Here is a 19,997-nt window from a genome sequence, read left to right on the forward strand (position 1 = left end):
GTCTCTCGTTTATTTTCAAAAGAAAATCTGTGGTGGGTATTACTACTGCCCCAGTGTAGAGGAATAAGACGGATGAACTGTGGCGTTTCAATCACCCGGCCACCCAGCAGTGGAGCCAGGATTGGCATCTGGGTTGACATGAGAACCCGTGCTTGTAACCACTGGCCTGGAAGGTCACTCTGTGGAATGACTTATGCTCAGCCATGCCCAGTAAGCAACACAGGACTGTAGTCAAAGTCCAGCTGAGGCTTGTTACCTGCATCCAACCAGGAGTTCAGGCCAGGTTCCTGGCTGGGAGGGACACCTCTCAGGTGCCTGTGGCCATCAGCAATGGTGTTCCTCCTCTACAGCATAAGGGATGGCCACAGCCTCCATCCCCGGCTTCCTGGTAGGGATGCCAGATAAAACACTGGGTATCCCATTAAGGATGAGTTTCAGGTAAATGAGGAATAGATTTTTTAGTATAGGTACACCCCAAATATTGCCCAGGACACAAAACCAAAAAACCAAACCCACCGCCTTCAAGTCGATTCTGACTCATACTCATAGGGTTTCCAAGGCTGTAAGTATCTGTGGAAGCAGGCTGCCACATCTTTCTCCTGAGGGGCTGCTGGTGGTTTTGAACCACCGACCTTTTAGTCAGCAGTCACTCGCTTTAACCACTGCATCACCAGGGCTCCTGGTGTATGGGACATACATCTCCTACAACATTTTCTGTTCTTTATCTGAAATTCACATTTATGGCGTGCTCCATTTTTTATTTGCTACATCTGTTGACCCCACTTCCAGGAATCGTGGGCATTCACTTGGCTTGACAAAGAGGTCCCCCTACACACATACATACACACGCACACACACACACACAACCCTCCTAACCCCTAGATCCATTCTCCATCGCTTGTCCTTCTGTAACCCATTGCCGTCGAGTTGATTCCAACTCATAGCGAGCCTATACGACAGAGTAGAACTGCCCCACAGGGTTTCCAAGGAGCAGCTGGTGGATTCGAACTGCTGACTTTTTGGTTAGCAGCCGTAGCTCCTAACCACTACACCACCAGGGCTTCTTGTCCAGCTATAAGGAAATTAAAATACTCTGGAACATGGGCGGGGTGGGGGGTGGTACCACAGGGTCCTTCTGCAGCTAAGAGGCCAAAATCAGCCATTTCTAATTGCAGCTGGGTTGAGAGCCAACTTTCTGAACCAAGACTCTCATTCTCCCTACCCCCCACACTCTCTTGTTTTCATCCTTTAAATCCCTCCGCTGAGTAAATTTCTCCCGATTCTAACTTGTAAAGGTGACTCATTCCGTGTATAACCCTCCGCAGATCCCATGACCGGTTTCTCTGCCAGCACAGCTTCCCCCCGGGGTCCTTTCAGCAGGCCATGGCTTTTCGTGGAGGGCCATTCCGGGGCTGTTTCCTGGGCGGTTTCTCAGCAATCTCGTCGAGGCCTTGAAAAGCGGCCTTGGAGGTTTGGACTGAATACAGGGCTGAGGAGGAAGTTTTGAGTTGCCATGGAAACTTCTTGTCTGTTGTTTGTGGGCCCAGATAAGCTGCTTGAGGCGCCTGTCGGCTTGAAGAAAAGGGGGCAGAAGATGAAAGGAAAAACACTCTGTGGAGTTTTTTAATACACACTGTAGCTCCCAAACCGAAAAACCAGACTTGTTGCTTTCAGCTCCCCCACAGGTTTCCAAGGCTGTAAATCTCTACAAAAGCAGACTGCCACATCTTTCTCCCAAGAAGTGGCTGGTGGATTCAAACCACCGACCTTTGGGTTAGCAGCCAAACACTTTAACCACTGCATCACCTGGACTTCACAATCACCTTCCTTTTGGCTCTTCTGGTTCCCAAGAAAACAGACTTCAAAGGGACAGGAGGGAGCCTGGGAGGGGTGTGCTCAGGCTCCAGGAACCCCCTTGCCCACCACAGGGCTAGGCAGGAATTCTGATACCCAAGCCCCTGGCAGTCCAGAGTCCTTCCTTTAGAAAAAAGGGAAAGGCCTACAGGGAAATCCACAGAGACCGAGGCAGGAGGCAGCAACCGTGGCTTGAATTCTGCCATGAAGAGGAGTAAACTCCCAAAAGGATCATCTGCTCAGAGGGTCTCTGTTTTCCCATATTCAGAGTGGACATCACTGAACCAGATGTGAATCAGAACCACTGTAGGTTGGAGAAGGTTTCTCTTTTTCATATTTCTAATCTTTAATTTCTGGGTATTGCTTTTTTCTGATAGCAGAACAGTACATGATATATTTTAAAGCTTTAAGCTTTAAAAAATTAAAGAAGTATAGTGACAAAGGAGAAAGGCCTGTAGTTTTACCCACTAGAACAGTGGTTCTCAAATTCTTGAAGATGAGTGAATCTCCAGGGGAGCATGTTAAAAACCCAGATTCCTAGGCCCTTCCTCAAAGGTTCCGATACAACAAGACAAGAGCATGGCCTCGTAACTGCCTTTTTCAATGCACATTCCAAATAATGTCACGGAATGACATTCAGGGTGCACTGATCTAAAACTGACCTCTGTTAACAATTGGCTCTGTAGGCATATATTAACTTTTTAATCTGGAGAAAAAGGTATTATAGTCCATGTGGTTTTGCAGTTTGCTTTTTCCCTACGTATGTAGTGGACATCTTTTCAGGTCAATAAATAGATGCATTTATTGACCGTGTCCCATTATAGGGTATAGCATAATCTCTTATTGATTGTGGACATAATTGAACCAGATGTGAATCACTGGGAAATGGCTGTTGATGATCACTGATACCACACGCAGTTACAGAGAGAGAACAAGGTGGCGCTGTAACAAACTCAGGGATATCAATGTGTCGGTGTTGTCATGTCAACAGTTGTTATTGAGCACCTTGGTGTTGGGACAGGACTACTACGGAGGATAAGATGAGGCTCCTGCCTTCGGACTGGCAGTCTGGTATGTGAGCCTGTTAAGCGTGTACACTTGGACTGTGAGAAGAACCTTAGTGGAAGAAGTACGGGGAGTCCCAACTGCCCAGGGAAGATGGCGCCCAACCTTGGGGGATCTCTGCCTGACTCTCCTTGACTCCCAGCTGCTCTGGGGCTGTCGTCAGAGTCTTCCGGTGATGCTGGCAGGGACTCTCAGAGTCTCCCCCTCTGGTTTTGGTTGTTGTTAGTTGCCGTTGAGTTGACTCCAACTGACAGCGACCCCATGTGTGCAGAGCAGAACTGCTCCATAGGGTTTTCAAGGCTGTGAGCTTTTGGAAGCAGATCACCAGGCCTGTATTCTGAGGTACCTCTGGATGGGTTCAAACCGCCAACCTTTTTTGGCTAGTAGTTGAGTACCTGACCCTTTGTACGACCCAGGGACTCCTCTGGAGTAAGCTGGATTATGGGATTCTGTCTTCTTCACACAGTGAGTGGAAGTTGTCAGAAGTTCCCCTGCCCCAGGATCCCTTTTATCCTTCCAGCTGTCAGAGGGTACTAGGATTGGTTCAGATAAGCCACTGGGCGGGGGGTGGGGGGGAGTTGCCATCAAGTCTATTCCAACTCATGGCGACCCCGTGCGTGTCAGAGTAGAACTGCGCTCTATAGGGCTTTCAGTGGCTGTGATCTTTCAAAAGTAGATCACCAAGCACCTCTGGATGGATTTGAACGCCAATCTTTTGGCTAGTAGCCAACCACTTAACTGTTTGCACCACCCAGGGACTTCTAGGCCCCAGAAAAATGCCAAAATACTTAATCAAGGAGCAGGACAACCTGTGGGCAGGAACCAGGGGCAGCCAAGAGTGGTTTGACGAGAACATAGTTCATTAGAGCCCAGTGACGTTTATCCACATAGTGTGGGAAGCTAGGGCAAGGGAGCAGGGGCCACCATTCACAGTACCTCAAGAGAGGCAGGATTTAGGAAGAAGAAACTAAAAGGATCACTTGATGCTTCCAGAAAGTTATTTTATACCTGAGAATTTTTGACCCTCTGAGTGTAAGTGGCTCCAGAATTGTCTTCTTGGCCCAGGCTCCCAAGACAATTCATGACCTGCCCTCCTCACCTCTTCAGCCCCATCTCCTACCTGCCCTCACTCCCAGCACTTCAGCCACACTGGCTGCCTTGAGTTTGGTCCTATGAAGCTCAGTCCCACCCTGGGGCCCCCACACCAGCTACTCCCCCTCCCTGGGATACTCTCCTGTATGGATGAGCTTCACACAGCTGACCCCTTCCCACCAACCAGACCTCCTGAAAATGTCCTCTCAGTGTCCACGCTTCCTAAGCTCCCAGCTACCCCCTTTCACCTCACCCAGTCTTGCTGCCATCATAGCGTTCACTGCGGGTGGACATTTCCTTCTTTGTCTCCGTATTTGTATTTGTTGTTTGACTTCCCCAGAAAGCAGGTTTGTTGAGGGCGGGGATGGTGCCTGTCTCATTCACATGTAGCCTCACCACTCGGAACAGTGCCAGGAAGAAGGTACGTACTCAATAAATGTTTGCTGAATGAAGAAATAACACAGGCCAAGGTGACAAAAACTGCCTTTTAATGCCCCATTCACATTTGATGTATGTCCCGGGCCTCATGTCCTAGTTTCAACAGAAACTAAGGTTGGGGCGAGAGCCAAGTTTAACTGGTAGATGCCAGCTTCCTTGCTAGGGGAGTAAGGATAATAATAAAAGCTAGAAGACATTTCCAAATTCCCAAGTGAAAGCTGATCCAGAAGTCAGGAGAATGCTTCCATTGTCTGCAGGCAGCAGGACAGCCTCAGGCATCTCCACTCCTTCTTTATTTTTACACTCACGCGTTCAGTCCTGGGGCCAGCGTCTATGGAATACAGGTTCTGCCAGGCACAGAGCTACGTGCTCAGACAACGTAGAGCCCAGTTCTCTCTGCAGATAAAAACGTATTTGCTGAGAATTTACTACTCACCTTAACCAACATCCCCTCGTCTACATCATCTTCTGACCACACTGCTACTCTCCACACTTGACAAACAGAAACCAAGGCTCAGAGGCCACCCAGGGAGCTGGTGCCAGAGCCAGGGCTGACACACAGGTCTGCTCGGCCCCAGACAGGGTCATCTTTCACGCTCCCATCCGGTCTTCTGTACGACATCCTGTGGCTAAACTGTGACACTCAGGTGAATAGCCTGAAGGCGTTTTCGACCCATTAGTGGATGACAAGGACTGACCCAGAGGCCCTGGTGGTGCAAACAGTTAACGCGCCCCACTGCTAACTGAAAAGTTGGAGGTTCAAGTATACCCAGAGGCACCTCAGAAGAAAGGCCTGGCGATCTGCTTCTGAAAACACCAACCACTGAGAACCCTATGGAGCACAGTTCCGCTCTGACACACCTGGGATCGCCGTGAGTCAGAACTGACTTGACGGCCACTGGTTTTTTTTTTTTAAGCGCTGACCCAATGCTGAGTAGTTCCCTTGTCCTGTACCCCCTGCCCCTGTCGCACCCCAAGAGCCATTTTCTCCTGAAGAATTCAGCATATGGCAGGAAGTTTGGCTTCCGCTTCCCTCAGGAAAGTGTCGGAATCCACTCTGGCCTAACCCTCCCGTTAGAAACAAGGGAAATTCCTCTACGTAAGCCGCCTGGCTCAGAACAAAGCTCGCCGTGTTTTTTATTCCTCAACAATCTGACAAAACAGGTATTTATGTGTCTTTCAAGCGTGTGGCTTGGACACGGTGTTCCGCGTTGTGGAAGTGGCCGAGCACAGAGGGAAATACTGGTTCCTATAGTAACCATTCCTTTTGATTGATACCAGGATAAACAGGAATGCAAAGCTGCCTCCCTGTTGGCACACTGCGGCTGCCTCCACCCCCAGGGGTTTAAAAACCGCCCTCGGGAGGCAGCCCTTTTGCTAGCCTGGGACTTCCCGGCCGACGGAGGCACCCAGCGGTACTGCCCCTGAGCTGCCCTCCCAGCACCGACGCTCGGCGTAGAAGTAAGACCAAATCTATTCTGTTCCACCTGCTGAAGTGGATGCTGTTTCTGGACATGGGAGGGAGGAAGGGAGGGCGGGCAGCCTCTGAGCACTGAGAGCTGTCAGTGGTGCTGAGCTCTTTGAGTTTAGGCACCTGGGCTTTGTCCCCATATCTATAAGATGACATGGGGGTGCCTCTGGCACCCTAGGTTTGGGAAAAGAATAGGAGATAAAGAAGGCAGCGCCCACATACAGCCCTACATTCTTGTTGATCTTTGTCTTCTAAATCCACAGGTGAATCTGAACTTGTGCCTGACATGACCGCCCCTGAGTCCATCACCGCCCAGTGTGGGGGTGTGTTCTCTCCCTTAATAACCAGAGGGCTATAGAGTGGCACAACTGAGAGAATATGGCATCAGACGGAGCTTGGATGAAATTCTAGCTCCTTCACTCACCAGCCGTGTGATCTGGGGAAGTTAGATGACATCTCTGAGCCTCAGTTTCTTTGTCTGTAAAAAGGGGTAGCGATAATGCCACCACCTGGGTCTGTTGTAAGGACTTCACGAGACATGGCTGTGAGGTGCTTAGCACAGCACGTGGCACAGAGTGAGTGCTCGGTACCTGTTAGCTGCCTTCCTTTCTGGTGAATTTGGCTTAGCACCATGCAGCACAAGGCAAGTCTGGGATTAGACCAGAAATTGGGGGTGGGTTACTTTTTGTATGTGTTACTTTTTGGACAGGTCCCAAGCCCGGGTGGCGCCCGGGTGGCACCCTGGCTGCAAAGCAGGCCTAGCACCCATGTCTCTGGGTGGCTTGGGTTCTGAGTGGTACTGTTAGCTGTCAGTGGTAAGTAGCTGCCTGCATCTTCCCCATGGAGCCATCATGTCACTGGCGGGCCAGCGGGAATAGCTGGTCTGCTGATCCTTGTTCCCTGATCAACTGCACAATGCTTTCCACCAACCTTGCTGAGAAACCTCCCAGGTCAGACACCATGGCCAGCCCGGGGCTCTACTATGGAACTGATTCAAAACCCTGAATGCCCACCCAGACCCTGTCTTCACAAAGCAGGTGGTCAGAGTGGACCCAAGGCAAAACTTTCAGAAGTTTGTCTTCAGTTATTTTTCTCACGGGGTGGGAAGGTTGCATCCAAATGGAGAAGCGGCTCCAGTGGGGGGCTTCCCGGCACCAGTCACAGGCTGCTAGGAGACTGCTCTTTGGTCTCTGGCCAGTGAAATACAAACGGACATTTTCCTCATTGGGAGGAAAAGGCCAGAAGGGTTAGGAAATCCAGTGGCCACGCTTGTCACTTTTACAAAACGCCTCTTTTTCCTCTGCAAAACTGTTATTTAAAAAGTCTCTCTTCTTCTCTGACCCTCCATCCCATGAAATGCTGAACCAAGAAAGTGCCAGGTCTGTTATGAACTCATCAGCTTCAACAGTAATAAGGAACAGGGCAGGGGCTAGAAGGGGAAGGCAGAGAAGTGGGAACACTGACCACCACCCCAGGGGAGGGAAAGCCACCAGCTGGTTCTCTCCTAAACAAAGAGATGCCGTGCACACACAGGCCTTAAACCCAAAGCTGCTGGGGCCAGGCTGGGGCAGCCCAGGGAGAGTCTGCACTTCTTATTGTCCTCTGGTTACCAGGTCTCCATTTTCTCATTGATAAAGTGGGCTCACGGCTCCTCTTCTTCGTTGGGATTTCTTGAGTGTCCAGAGAGAGAAGAGGGGTGTGAACCTGCTTTGTCAATGGAAAGGCACTTTGCACCTGGGAGACAGTGGAGCCATAGAAAGAGACTGAATTTTGGAGTTCGAAGGTCCTAGCTTTGCCATTTACTCCCTGTGTAACTTGGGACGAGTACTTTACCTCTCAGCCTCAGTTTTCTTATCTACAAAATGTGATAATAAAATAGTACTGTGGGCCACCTCCTGGGGCAATCGTGAGATCCAGGTCAGGGTGACTGCTCAGCGCAAAGTCCACCAAGGACAGCAAGAGCCACAGTTTGCGTGCGTTGAGATTCACTCTGAGAAGCCCTGGGCTAAGCACATCATGCACGTTATCTAATTTCCCCCTTCAAATGGCACCATGAGTAGGTATTGCTATTATCCCTACTGTACAAGGGCTCAGAGAGGTTAAGCTACTTGCCCAAGGTCACACAGCTAGGAAGAGGTACTACCATGACTCAGACCCAGTCTTCTCCAAAACCTCTGCTTTAATCACTCTGCTTCACTCTTGGATGTCATTTGTTATAATTGATGCCCTCAAAGATAGAACCAGAGCCACTAGGAAAGGGGACAGGTAGACAGAAGGCAGGCAAAGGTGTTAGATGATCTGGGGTCCCACAGCAATTCACAGGGTGAGGTGGGGCCCGAGTCTCCATTAGTGCCACTTCCCTTCTGGCCCTCCTCATTGCTCTTCTGCACCTGAGCCAGTGGGGAGGGTCTGATGCTTGGCTGTAAAGCTGCCACCCTAGTAAGGGCACCCTGGGAGCAGCTAGTGATCCTGGCTGAGCCTCGCCTGGCATGGAGCCGATGTCCTGTGTGCCTCCAAAGAGGAGCTGGGAGCCTCTTGGGTCATCAGCAGAACCGGGAGTGAGGCGCCCCGGTCTCTCCTCCAGCCTCTCATGACCCCACAGTCTGAAAGCTACGTGAGAAGGATTTGTCACTGGGTACCATGCAAGACACTCAGTTACCTATCACCTATGCCTGCACTTCCCATCTGTGCCAGCTCACCCAGCCATCACAACACTGTGGCTTTACAGAGGAGGGTCCCCGAGGTTAGAGACTGCACCTGACGTCACACAGCTGCTAAGAACTGTGACCTAAGTCAGATCCACCTGCAATAGCCAGGCCATCCACCAACCTGAATTCCGACTCACAGCGAACCTAAAGGACAGGGCAGAACTGCCCCATAGGTTTCCACTGAGCGGCTGGCTGGCGCATCTGAACTGCCTGCCGACCTTTTGGTTAACAGCTGAGCTCTTAACCACTGCATCGCCAGGGCTCCAGGCCGCCCACAATCCACTGAAATCACTCAGGCCAAAGCGAAGAATGTTGATTTTTTTTTTTTTTTCTTTAATTCAGTGGTTCACATGGAGCTGGAATCACCTGGAGTGCTTTCCAAACTCCTGAAGGCCCGGCTGCCCCCCAGGCCAATAAAATCAGAATCCCTGGAGTGGAGCCCAGGCATCGGCGTTTTAAAACTTCCCCCGGAGATTTCAGTGTCCAGCCAAGGTGAAGATGCACTGAGTTGACAGATGCCGTTTTGAAGGAAGAGGGGAAGACGGAATCCAGGGCCGGGAAGGGGATTTATTGATAGTAGCTGATGACAGCCAGCAGGGGGCCACACTGCGCAGTTCCAGGGTTGCCCACTGGTAGTTAAGTCAACAGGAGCGAGGCTGGGACTGTGGTGCACACCTGCTACGCTGGGTGTAGGGCCCTGGGACCCAGCGCTTACAGAGCACCATGCCAGGCCCTGCACCAAGCACCTCGCAAGTGCCCCCTCACTTTCTTCTTTACGACAACCTCAGGAGGTAGGTGCTACTGTAATCCCGGTTTACAAACGGGAAACTACAGCTCAAGAGCAGGGTTCAGCAAACTTTTTCTGTAGAAGGCAGTGGTCTCGCACACCTCCTCAGACAATCAGTAATGAATGGGCATGGCTATACTCCAAAGAGAGGATTTGATCCACAGGCTCTAGTTTGTTGAGTCCTGCTTGGAGGGTTAAGAACGGGCAGAGCTGGGGTTGAAATCCGCTCTGAGTGGCACGGCTGCATTTCTCTGACCACCAGTGAAGAACAAGAACTAGCTACTTAACGCTCCTTCGGCGCCTGTGCTGCCCCTCTCCCCCAGCTCTTCCTTTGGGCGTCAGTCTTTCTCTTTTTGGAGATGGCCTGTCTGATGCTCACCTAACTGTTCCATCGTGGCCACTTCTCCATGCGCAGAATCTTGGACCTGGCAGGATACCCCGCAGCCTCAGAGCCCTGCAGGAGCAGCACGAAGAACTGACCCCTGACCTCTGCCCCAAGGGACCCTGGTTTACTTGGCCTCACACCCACGCTTTGATGAGCAGCCTCTGTGCCAGAACCTCTGTGGAGCTCTTCTACCTGGGACTAGTCAGCCAGCTGCTGTCAAGTCGACTGCAACTCATGGCAAGCCTCTGTGTGTCAGAATAGGTGGAAGCCTCATTTTATTTAATTAAAAGGCGGAAAGGCTGGGAGCCCCTACAGCCCCTCCCCATGCTCCCACACACACACTTGCAAGCACACAGATCTCATACTGCTGTTTGCCAGAGTTCTGCGCCCTGACCAGCAAAGGCAAGGGTTTCCCAGCTCTGGGCCAAAGAAATCGCCAGGTGCTTTACCATGCCTGCCTCACTCACCCGTCCCCATCACCCAGGCCTAAAAAGAAACATCACCCACAGCTACCTGCTGATATAAATGGAAGGAGGGGGAGGAACAAGGCCTGGAGTGCAACCCTGAGCCAGGGCTGGCCACTGATTGGACCTGGGGTGCAGGACCAGCTATGTACGTTGCAGGGCCCAGTGCAAAAATTTGTATTTTCAGTTGCCTCATATGCATGCAAAAGCTTGACAATGAATAAGGAAGACCGAAGAAGAATTGATGCCTTTAAATTACGATGTTGGCAAAGAATATACCATGGACTGCTAAAAGTATGTACAAATCTGTCTCAGAAGAAGTACAGCCAAAATGCTCCTTAAAAGCGAGGATGGCGAGACTATGTCTCCCATAGTTTGGACATGTTATCAGGAGGGACCAGTCCCTGGAGAAGGACATCATGCTTGGCAAAGTAGAGGGTCAGCGAAAAAGAGAAAGACCCTCAACAAGATGGATCGACACGGTGGCTGCAGCAATGGGCTGAAACATAACAACGATTGTGAGGATGGCTCAAGACCGGGCGGTGTTTCCTTCTCTTGTACACAGGGTCACTATGAGTCGGAACCGACTCCATGGCACCTAACCACACAACAGTGCGGAATAAAAATACGGGGCTCCTTGGCTCAGAATTTGTTAAGAGTTTCAAGACATCAACAGCACAGCTTTAACCAAGAATACAGCTGTTCTGAGTACAGGGTCCCACAGACAGGGTAGGGCTGCTGGGTGGGGGCCGGGACTAGGGCGGCCAGGCCATCAGCTGGCTGGAGGGCCGAAGGTTCTCAGCCAGGCCAGGCAGATGTTTTCCTCCAGATTTCAACGGACGAGAGACAGACAGGCACCAGTGGAAGTGAGAGAAAGAGACAGACAGGCACCAGTGGAAGTGAGAGAAAGCAAAGCCACGTAAAGAGCTCCCTAAAGCTGCTGACAGCCTTTCCCCACAGGGCTGCTAGAATGACCTTAAAATCGAATGGCAGGCCTTCTCTCCTGGGCTAGAACCCGCCCCTCCACCCTCACCCCAGACGCCCTGCCTGCCGCGGGCCACTCAGGCCACACTACGCTTTTGTGTTCCCTGAACAGACGGAGCTTGTTCCAAGTACATGAGTCACACGCTGTCCCTCCTGCCCCTTCTAGGCCATCAGCTCTCACGTTAAATGTCACCTCCGCAGACCGGCCCTCCCCACCACCCTGGCCTCCTGCTCTCCGCTGTCACAGCCCACCTGTGTCCTTCACGGCGCTTGTCACAGTTTATAATTGTTCATTTTCACTGGTTTGTGTACATTTGTTACAACTGATGAGCCTATATTGATACATTGTCATTAAAGTTCATCATTTACATTAGGGTTCACTCTGTGTGTTGTACAGTCCTACGGGTTTTGACAAATGCTTAATGTCACGCGTCCAGCATTACAGTATCCTACAGAATAGTTTCACTGCCCTAAAAATGCCTAGTGCTCCGTCTGCTCACCGCCCCCCGCCCCGCCCCTTGGCAACCACTTATCTTTCCATTGTCCCTGTAGTTTTACCTTCTCCAGAACGTCATATAGTTGGAGTCGGACAGTATGTAGCTTCCTTCAGACTGGCTTCTTTCACTTAGCAATGTGCATTTAAGGTTCCTCTATGTCTTTTTTGTGGCTCGATAACTCATTTCTTTTTATCAGTGAATAATACTCCATTGGTACCCAAGGTCACCTGGATTTTCCCCTATGTTATCCTCTAGGAGTTGTGGTTTTGAATCTTACATTTAGGTCTACGATCCATTTGAGTTAATTCATGTGAAAGGTGTATGAAAGAATGTTTTCATCGCATGCATTTTCTCAATGGGCATTCCTGTTACGCAGAAGCTCTTGATTTTATGCATTTGTTTTGTATCTAGCCACATCACTGAATTCTCTCCTTAGCTCTCAGTGCTTTTCTGTTAATCTGTTTGGGGATTTGGGATATATAACTATCTCTCATGCAAATATTAACTCTGCTGTCTCCCTTCCAAAAGTTACACAACTCATTTCTGTTTCCTGCCTTATCACTTTGGCAACATAGTTCTTTAGAAGATAGTGTGACTGGTGAAAATTGTGTAGCTCTGGAGGGAAGGTTTGGGGCACAAAGGGGCCAAAGGCAAGGAACTGCAACAGTTATTTAAATGTGGTGTGATAAGGGCCTGGGCAGGATGAGAGCCTGAGGACACAGGGAAGAATGGCACTGAGAATTACTCAGATAAGAATTGACTGGACTTGCTAATGAGGACAGGCAGAAAAAAAAAAAAAAAAAACCTCCAGTCTGAACCAGTGTGTTCTAATTCATTGGCTCCTAGACAACTTGATCCCATCAACTAAGAACAAAAAAAAAATTTTTTCACTTGCCACTGAGTCAATTCTGACTCCTGGCTACCCCTTGTGTGTCAGAGAAGAACTGTACTTCATAGGGTTTTCAATGGCTGTTTTTTGGAAGTAGATTGCCAGGCCTTTCTTCTGAGGTGCCCCTGGGTAGACTTGAACCTCCATCCTATCAGTTAGCAGCTAAGTGCATTAGCTGCTTGCACCATCCAAGTAATCCTAACTAAAAATATACCCACTTAAAAAAAAAAAAAGGAGGGGAGTGATATAGCCCACTGTTTGTTTTGTCAGGTACCCATTTTTAAGTAAATACCAAATACTATCATAGCCATTTTTAAGGACCAAAAAATGAGGAAGGTTATAACCTGAAAACAAACTTAACCAAAAAACCCAGCGCTGTCAAGTCGATTCCGCCTCTAGGACAGAGTAGAACTGCCCCATAGAATTTCCAAGGACCTCCTGGTGGATTCGAACTGCCTGACCCTTTGGTTAGCAGCCGTAGCACTTAACCACTATGCCATCAGTGGGTTCTGAAAACATATTTAGCCTTATGAAAAGAGATGTTGTTGTTGCTAGGTGCTGTCGAGTCGGTTCCGACCCATAGCAACCCTATGCACAACAGAAGGAAACACTGCCCGGTCCTGAGCCTTCTTTACAATCGTTGTTATGCTTGAGCTCATTATTGCAGCCAAAGTGTCAATCCACCTTGTTGAGGGTCTTCCTCTTTTCTGTTGACCCTGTACTCTGCCAAGCATGATGTCCTTCTCCAGGGACTGATCCCTCCTGACATGTCCAAAGTATGTAAGACGCAGTCTCACCATCCTTGCTTCCAAGGAGCATTCTGGTTGTACTTCTTCTAAGATAGATTTGTTCGTTCTTTTGGCAGTCCAAGGTACATTCAATATTCTTTGCCAGCACCACAATTCAAAGGCGTCAACTCTTCTTCGGTCTTCCTTATTCATTGTCCAGCTTTCACATGCATATGATGCAATTGAAAATACCATGGCTTGGGTCAGGTGCACCTTAGTCTTCAGGGTGACATCTTTGCTCTCCAACATTTTGAAGAGGTCCTTTGCAGCAGATTTGCCCAATGCAATGCGTCTTTTGATTTCTTGACTACTGCTTCCATGGCTGTTGATTGTGGATCCAAGTAAAATGAAATCCTTGACAACGTCAATCTTTTCTCCGTTTATCATGATGTTGCTCATTGGTCCAGTTGTGAGGATTTTTGTTTTCTTTATGTTGAGGTGTAATCCATACTGAAGGCTGTGGTCTTTGATCTTCATTAGTAAGTGCTTCAGGTCCTCTTCACTTTCAGCAAGCAAAGTTGTGTCATCTGCATAACGCAGGTTGTTAATGAGTCTTCCTCCGATCCTGATGCCCCGTTCTTCTTCATATAGTCCAGCTTCTGGGATTATTTGTTCAGCATACAGATTAAATAGGTATGATGAAAGAATACAACCCTGACGCACATCTTTCCCGACTTTAAACCAATCAGTATCCCCTTGTTCTGTCCAAACAACTGCCTCTTGATCTATGTAAAGGTTCCAACTGATTGGAAGAGATCCATATTTATGCCTATTCCCAAGAAAGGCAATCCAACTGAATGTGGAAATTATAGAACAATATCATTAATATCACACGCAAGCAAAATTTTGCTGAAGATCATTCAAAAACATCTGCGGCAGTATATCGACAGGGAGAACTGCCAGAAATTCAGGCCGGTTTCAGAAGAGGACGTGGAACCAGGGATATCATTGCTGATGTCAGATGGATCCTGGCTGAAAGCAGAGAATACCAGAAGGATGTTTACCTGTGTTTTATTGACTATGCAAAGGTATTTGACTGTGTGGATCATAACAAACTATGGATAACACTGCGAAGAATGGGAATTCCAGAACACTTAATTGTGCTCATGAGGAACCATGAAAAGAGATAGAGGAAAGTTAATTAGAATTCTCATTCCAGAAACAGTTCTGAGAATGTGAATTCAAGAAAAAATTAGCAGATGTACCTCTATGCTCTATGCTTAATCAGGCACAGCTAAAATATCTTATAATAATTAATACTTTTTCCAGTTTACACATCACCTTTGCATGCAGGATCTCCCTTAATCATCCTAACAGCATCCTGCCATGGGTACAGTCTCCCCAGGGTGCCTGCATTCCCCTGACAGGGCACCTTGCAGTTTACACCCCGTCAGACCCCTTCCTCCTGTATTTTGCTGACCCCAATAAGCTGTTCCTCGCGTGCATGTTTGTGCGTAGAACACCATCCCTGTCTGGCTTACCCGAGAACTCCTGTTCATCCATAAAACCCCATTCATGCTGGGAACGGCTTCCATTCTCTTCCAGGTGGGGGGAAGAAGTCAGGGTCTGGCCACAAGCAACATGTGGTCACCACAAGGGACAACCTGGCCCTTGCCTTGGCTGTGTGCAATGGGGATGACCCCCTCAGTCGCCACGTGGCCCTCGCTCCACAGGATCAACCTCTCTGAGCCTTGGTTTCCTCTTCTGTACAACCTCAAAGGCTGTATTATTACCAACCAGTATTTACGGAGTGTCCACTACATAGCAGATACGGCCAGCGCCTGGCCCATTGTGGGGGCTCAGCCTCAGCAAAGCCGGACTCCGGGAGGGGCAGAGCCCGTGGCTACATTTTCACCGTAATTACTGCAAGCAGCTAATGGCAAGGCAGTGTCCACCCTTGTGAGACTTTTATTCTTTTAAGAAATCTTTTTTTTCTCTCTTATACTTGCTTTGTGGGCATTTCAAGGGTGTATGGAGACAGCTTGTAGAAGAGCGAGCCCTTCTGCCTGAATTCCAAGAAAACTGGCAAATTTCAAGCTGCTGTGGTAGAAGTGAGGTCACTGAGAGGAAACCAGACATCTGCTAAAAGGCGAGAAGCGTCCTCTCGTAATTAGGGACACAGCAGGCCCCGGGCTTTGGGGCTTTGTGCTCTCCTCTGTGATCTAGAAAATACCGGAATGTCAGTGAGGGAATCTGGGACTCTGGATAGGGAAGGCCGACAATGAAGGGGGATGTTTTCTTTTTATCACTGCATTTATTCAAATTCTCCTTAACAAGTACATATTACTCTTTTTAAATATCTCTGCTTTTTCTGCATAAGCTTATTGAAAAACAGAAACTCAAACGTCTTTCTTTTTATCCAAAACCAAGCCAAACCTATTGCTGTCAAGTTGATTCCAACTCATAGCAACCCAATAGGACAGAGTAGGACTTCCCCATGGGGTTTCCAAGGCTGTCATCTTTACGGAAGTAGGCTGTCACATCTTTCTCGCTTGGAATGGCTGATGGGTTCAAATCACCGACCTTTCAGTTACCAGCCCAGGGCTTAACCACTGCACCACCAGGGCTCCTAATCCCTTTTATAAACCAAAAACCAAACCCGTTGCCATTGAGTCAATTCCGACTCATAGTGACCCTATAGGACAGAGTAGAACTGCCCCATGAAGTTTCCAAGGAGTGGCTGGTGGATTTGAACTGCCAACATTTTGGTTAGCAGCTGAGCTCTTAACCACTTAACCGCTGCGCCAACAGGGACCCAATTTCTTTCATAGTGTGGGAAATTGTTATTTGCAAAGTCAGGCTCCAAATGTACACGTGTGTGAACCCACATTTTGTGATCTAGAATCACTTTCCCTCTATACCCCAGACATTTTATAACATTATCTGCAATCTTTACAACAACCCTTTGCATAGAGTCAATTATCATGTCCATTTTACAGATAAGGAAGCCAAGGCTCAGAGGTCAGGTAGCTTTCACAGGGCCACTGGGTAGCAGTGCTCCACAGGAATGGGTGGGATTCGGGGTCCGGCTCTGACCCCCTCCTCTGCCCCTCTCCACAGCCTCCATGCACTCGGAGATCCAGAGGGAGCGGGCAGAGATCGGTGGCATGATGGCCCGGCCAGAGTACAGGGAGTGGAACCCTGAGCTCATCAAACCCAAGAAGCTACTGAACCCCGTGAAGGCCTCCCGGAGCCACCAGGAGCTACACCGAGAGCTGCTGGCGAACCACAGGAGGTGGGGACAGAGCCCGGCAGCCTGGGCCTGACGAGCACTGCCTCAGGCCTGCTGGGGCCTGGGGAGGCACCCTCATGGATGGCGGCAGGCCTGGCAGTCGTCCTGGGGCCCCTGGAGACTGTGGAGGCCTGGGGGTGGCCCACATCGTCACTGGTAGACTGAAGGTCCAGTTCCCAGTAGGCCCTTGGGAACCAGAGGGCCCCAGAAGGCCCGTTCTCCCACCCAGCCACCTACTTTGTGCCTGCCCTTCATGTGCATTTCCTGAGCACCTACTATGTGCTGGGCTGTGTGCTCAGACCTGGGGATGCAAGAAGCAATGAGACAGCCTCTGTGCTCACAGCAGGGGTGGATGCATGGCTCGGTGATAGAACTGGTGCTTTGGCAGAGTGTAAATGGGGCCTGTGGCCGGAGGAGGCACCCAGGCGGGATCCCAGGTGATGTCTCAGCTAAGGCAGAGGGGTATGGGTCAGGCAGGCGAGGGGGTAGGCACGGGATGGCAGAGGGAAGTAGGCTCCTGGAAGAGGGAGCAGCCTGTACAAATGAATGAGACACACAAGTGGCTCAGTGCAGTGGGTGTTGATTGTGAGGCATAGGCCAGGTAGGTTGTGAGGTGTGGCTAGGAGAGATATGTGGCCCTGGAAGGCATTGTGGTCTGACCAGTGCTTCAGAAATGCCCCTCTGCCTTGGTGGGAGGGGGTGCAATACTGGAGGGACATGAGCAGAGCTGGTAGCTCCTCCCAGGCGATGCCCTGGGTGCAATGAGAGAGATGGACTCGGGCGGTGGCAACGCGGGCACTCGGTAGCTGACAGGACAGGCAGTGGGGAACTGGGAAGCTGCCCTTTCCCCTGACGCCGGCACCGCACAGCTCACAAGTGCTAGCGTGAAGACAGCGACGCCTCCGCAGCGCCCTCTGCTGGCCGATTCCGGTATTGCGCTGGTTATGGCATTCTTGTTTTCAGGAAACCCTGGTGGCATGGTGGTTAAGAGCTATGGCTGCTAACCGAAAGGTCAGCAGTTCAAATCCACCAGGAGCTCCTTGGAAACTCTGTGAGGGCAGTTCTACTGTGTCCTATAGGGTCGCTATGAGTCGGAATCAACTGGGCGGCAACAGGTTTTTTGGTTTCTTGTTTTCAGCTGTGCGTGACTGACCTTCCAGCAGACACCATGTTGTATCCTGTTTTTGTCTTTCCTTTCCACTCAGTCTTACAGCATGAGCATTTTCTCTGGTTGCCTTTTAGAATCATCTCTTTTAATGTCAAAAAACATCACCACAATCAAAAACAAAAGCCTGAAGACCAACCAGGGAAATTATATGCAATATAAAAAAAGACAAAAATGAATATGCACAAATCTGTTACAAACCCATAAAGAAAAGATGAACAGGTGTAGGTAGTTCACAAAGAAGAAATGCAAATGGCCGGTAAGTATGTCACAGGCTGCTCCATGAGACTGATAAGCAAAGAAACACGAAGGAAAATCAGATATTATTTCTTGCCTACCAGATCCTCAAATACTCAAAGACTGGCTGGAGGCAGTGGGGAGAAATACATGCTGGTGACAGAGTATAAATTGGGTAACCTTTCTAGGGGGCAGGTGGAAAGATGTATCCAAAGCTTTGCAAGAGCCTGACCCTCTAGAAGCTTATCCTAAGAAAACCATCAGAAATAACATAAAACCTAATCTCTGCAGCCAGACAGGCCCCAGTTCAAATCTCCATTCAGCACCTTCAGTAGCTGTGACCTGGACTAGTGTCTTAAGCCCTAGGAGACTCGTTGCCCTTCTCCGTAAGTGGGCAGGGCTGCTGGGAGTATTGTAGCAGATAATGGTGTCGGTTGGTGTCACTGCTGTGTGCAGTTCTGAGATTGGGGGGAAGGAAAGGAGGTAAGGGGATCTCCTGACGGCTGCCCCCACCCCAGGGGCCTCGGCGTGGACAGCAAGCCGGAGCTGCAGCGGGTCCTGGAGCACCGCCGGCGGAACCAGCTTATCAAGAAGAAGAAGGAGGAGCTGGAGGCCAAGCGGCTGCAGTGCCCCTTTGAGCAGGAGCTGCTGAGGCGGCAACAGAGGTTGAACCAGGTGGGTGCTAGGTACCCAGCCCCAGCCCGAGCCTCCTCCCAGGCCACCTGCTGTCTCCTGGCCCAGGGAAGAACTCTGCATGTGGCCACAGCTGGTGGAAGGGAGGAGGTTAAACAAAAAGAGCACTGGACCAGGAGTCTACCGCTGTCCCGAGTGTTCACTGTGCACTCACTCTGCTATGTGGCTTTGGGCAAGTGGCTTCCCCTCTCTGAACCTTGGTTTTCTCATCAGCCCAGTGTTCTGCACACCGATTCTGTTTCATTCTCCCAACTACCCAGCGAGCCAGATGGCATTTCCTTTCTAGAGGCGGGAAGCCTGAGCCCTGATGAGGTGAACGATGTGAACTAGGCTTCACAGGAAGAACTTGGTCACCTACTGTCCCCCAGCCACCAGGCTGGTAGCAGAACCAATCCTTGGCTCTGTTTTCCCACTGAGAGAAGAACCCTCTCTCCAAACCCTGTGGCTTTTGAGAATAGGAACTCCCCGCCCCTCACAGTCCCACCCACTTCACACTTTTGCGTCTCTCTCCTTCAGCTGGAGAAACAACCAGAAAAGGAAGAGGAGCACACCCCTGAGTTTCTTAAAGTCAGGGAAAACCTGCGGAGAATCGCCACGCCGACCAGTGAAGAGCGAGCACTCTAGAGCTGGCTGTGGGGCTCTGACACCCACTTCCAGCCCTTCCGTACCTGGAGGCCCCAGGCCTTGGGACATCCCTGGTGTTCGTGCTTGCTCCCATAGAAATGCGTCACCCCAGAGCGCCTGGCCCTCCTTGAGAGGCCGGGACCCCTCAGCACCAGGCTTTTCTTTCTCAGCACTCACCCCTTCTGTGCCAGGAGGAAGCTACTGCCAGGAAAATGTTGACCAAGGTGCCTCTCTCTCCCCGAAGGGAACTCGGAGCCCTGCAGGGATTTCGTTCTGACCAAGCTGCCCAGCAGGAGCTTCTGAGGCCCTTGGGGCTCTGCTTCTCAGAGCAGCCCAGCTCCCAGGTTCTCGGAGAACTCCCCGGCAGGTCTTACCTGCAGCCAGGTCTGGGGCAGCCAAGTGGGACAGCTCGCTGTCCTTGAAAGCCATGGAGGGGAGGAAGGTGGTAGGTGTGCACCACAGGGAGGGCAGGGCAGGGCAGCCACAGGTGCCTTGTTGCTCATGCTGCAGCCAGGCTGGCAGGCGCTCACACAGACAGCTCTTTAGGGTTTCCAGGCTTGCCCCACACCCATGCTCTTATCTTCCCCTCTCTGAAGCTTCGCTGTCCAGACCTTGTAACCACAC

The 19,997-nt window shown here is 50.2% G+C and overlaps 1 protein-coding gene across 2 annotated transcripts; it reads left to right on the forward strand.

The window, feature by feature from the left end:
• Positions 1-5,845: 5,845 nt before the first annotated feature.
• On the forward strand, positions 5,846-19,400 carry FAM107A (family with sequence similarity 107 member A). Of its 2 annotated transcripts, XM_064274297.1 has the most exons (4): positions 5,846-5,910; positions 16,483-16,657; positions 18,575-18,731; positions 19,266-19,400. In XM_064274297.1, exons 2-4 carry the CDS (start codon positions 16,488-16,490, stop codon positions 19,371-19,373), a joined length of 435 nt encoding a protein of 144 aa, XP_064130367.1. In that variant the 5' UTR covers positions 5,846-5,910; positions 16,483-16,487; the 3' UTR covers positions 19,374-19,400. The 2 variants fall into 2 exon arrangements, with proteins under 2 accessions (XP_064130367.1, XP_023403341.1); XM_023547573.2 differs by lacking the exon at positions 19,266-19,400 and having other exon boundaries at positions 18,575-19,181.
• Positions 19,401-19,997: the final 597 nt, after the last annotated feature.

Source organism: Loxodonta africana, chromosome 22, assembly GCF_030014295.1.
Source record: "Loxodonta africana isolate mLoxAfr1 chromosome 22, mLoxAfr1.hap2, whole genome shotgun sequence".
NCBI classification, from domain to species: domain Eukaryota; kingdom Metazoa; phylum Chordata; class Mammalia; order Proboscidea; family Elephantidae; genus Loxodonta; species Loxodonta africana.

What these genes read in the sequence shown, in the direction of transcription:
- FAM107A (XM_023547573.2), top strand. Translation starts at nt 16,488, where the DNA reads ATGCACTCGGAGATCCAGAGGGAGCGGGCAGAGATCGGTGGCATGATG. An exon ending in CTGCTGGCGAACCACAGGAG is followed by an intron (nt 16,658 to 18,574) that starts GTGGGGACAGAG and finishes CCCCCACCCCAG; the next exon opens with GGGCCTCGGCGTGGACAGCA.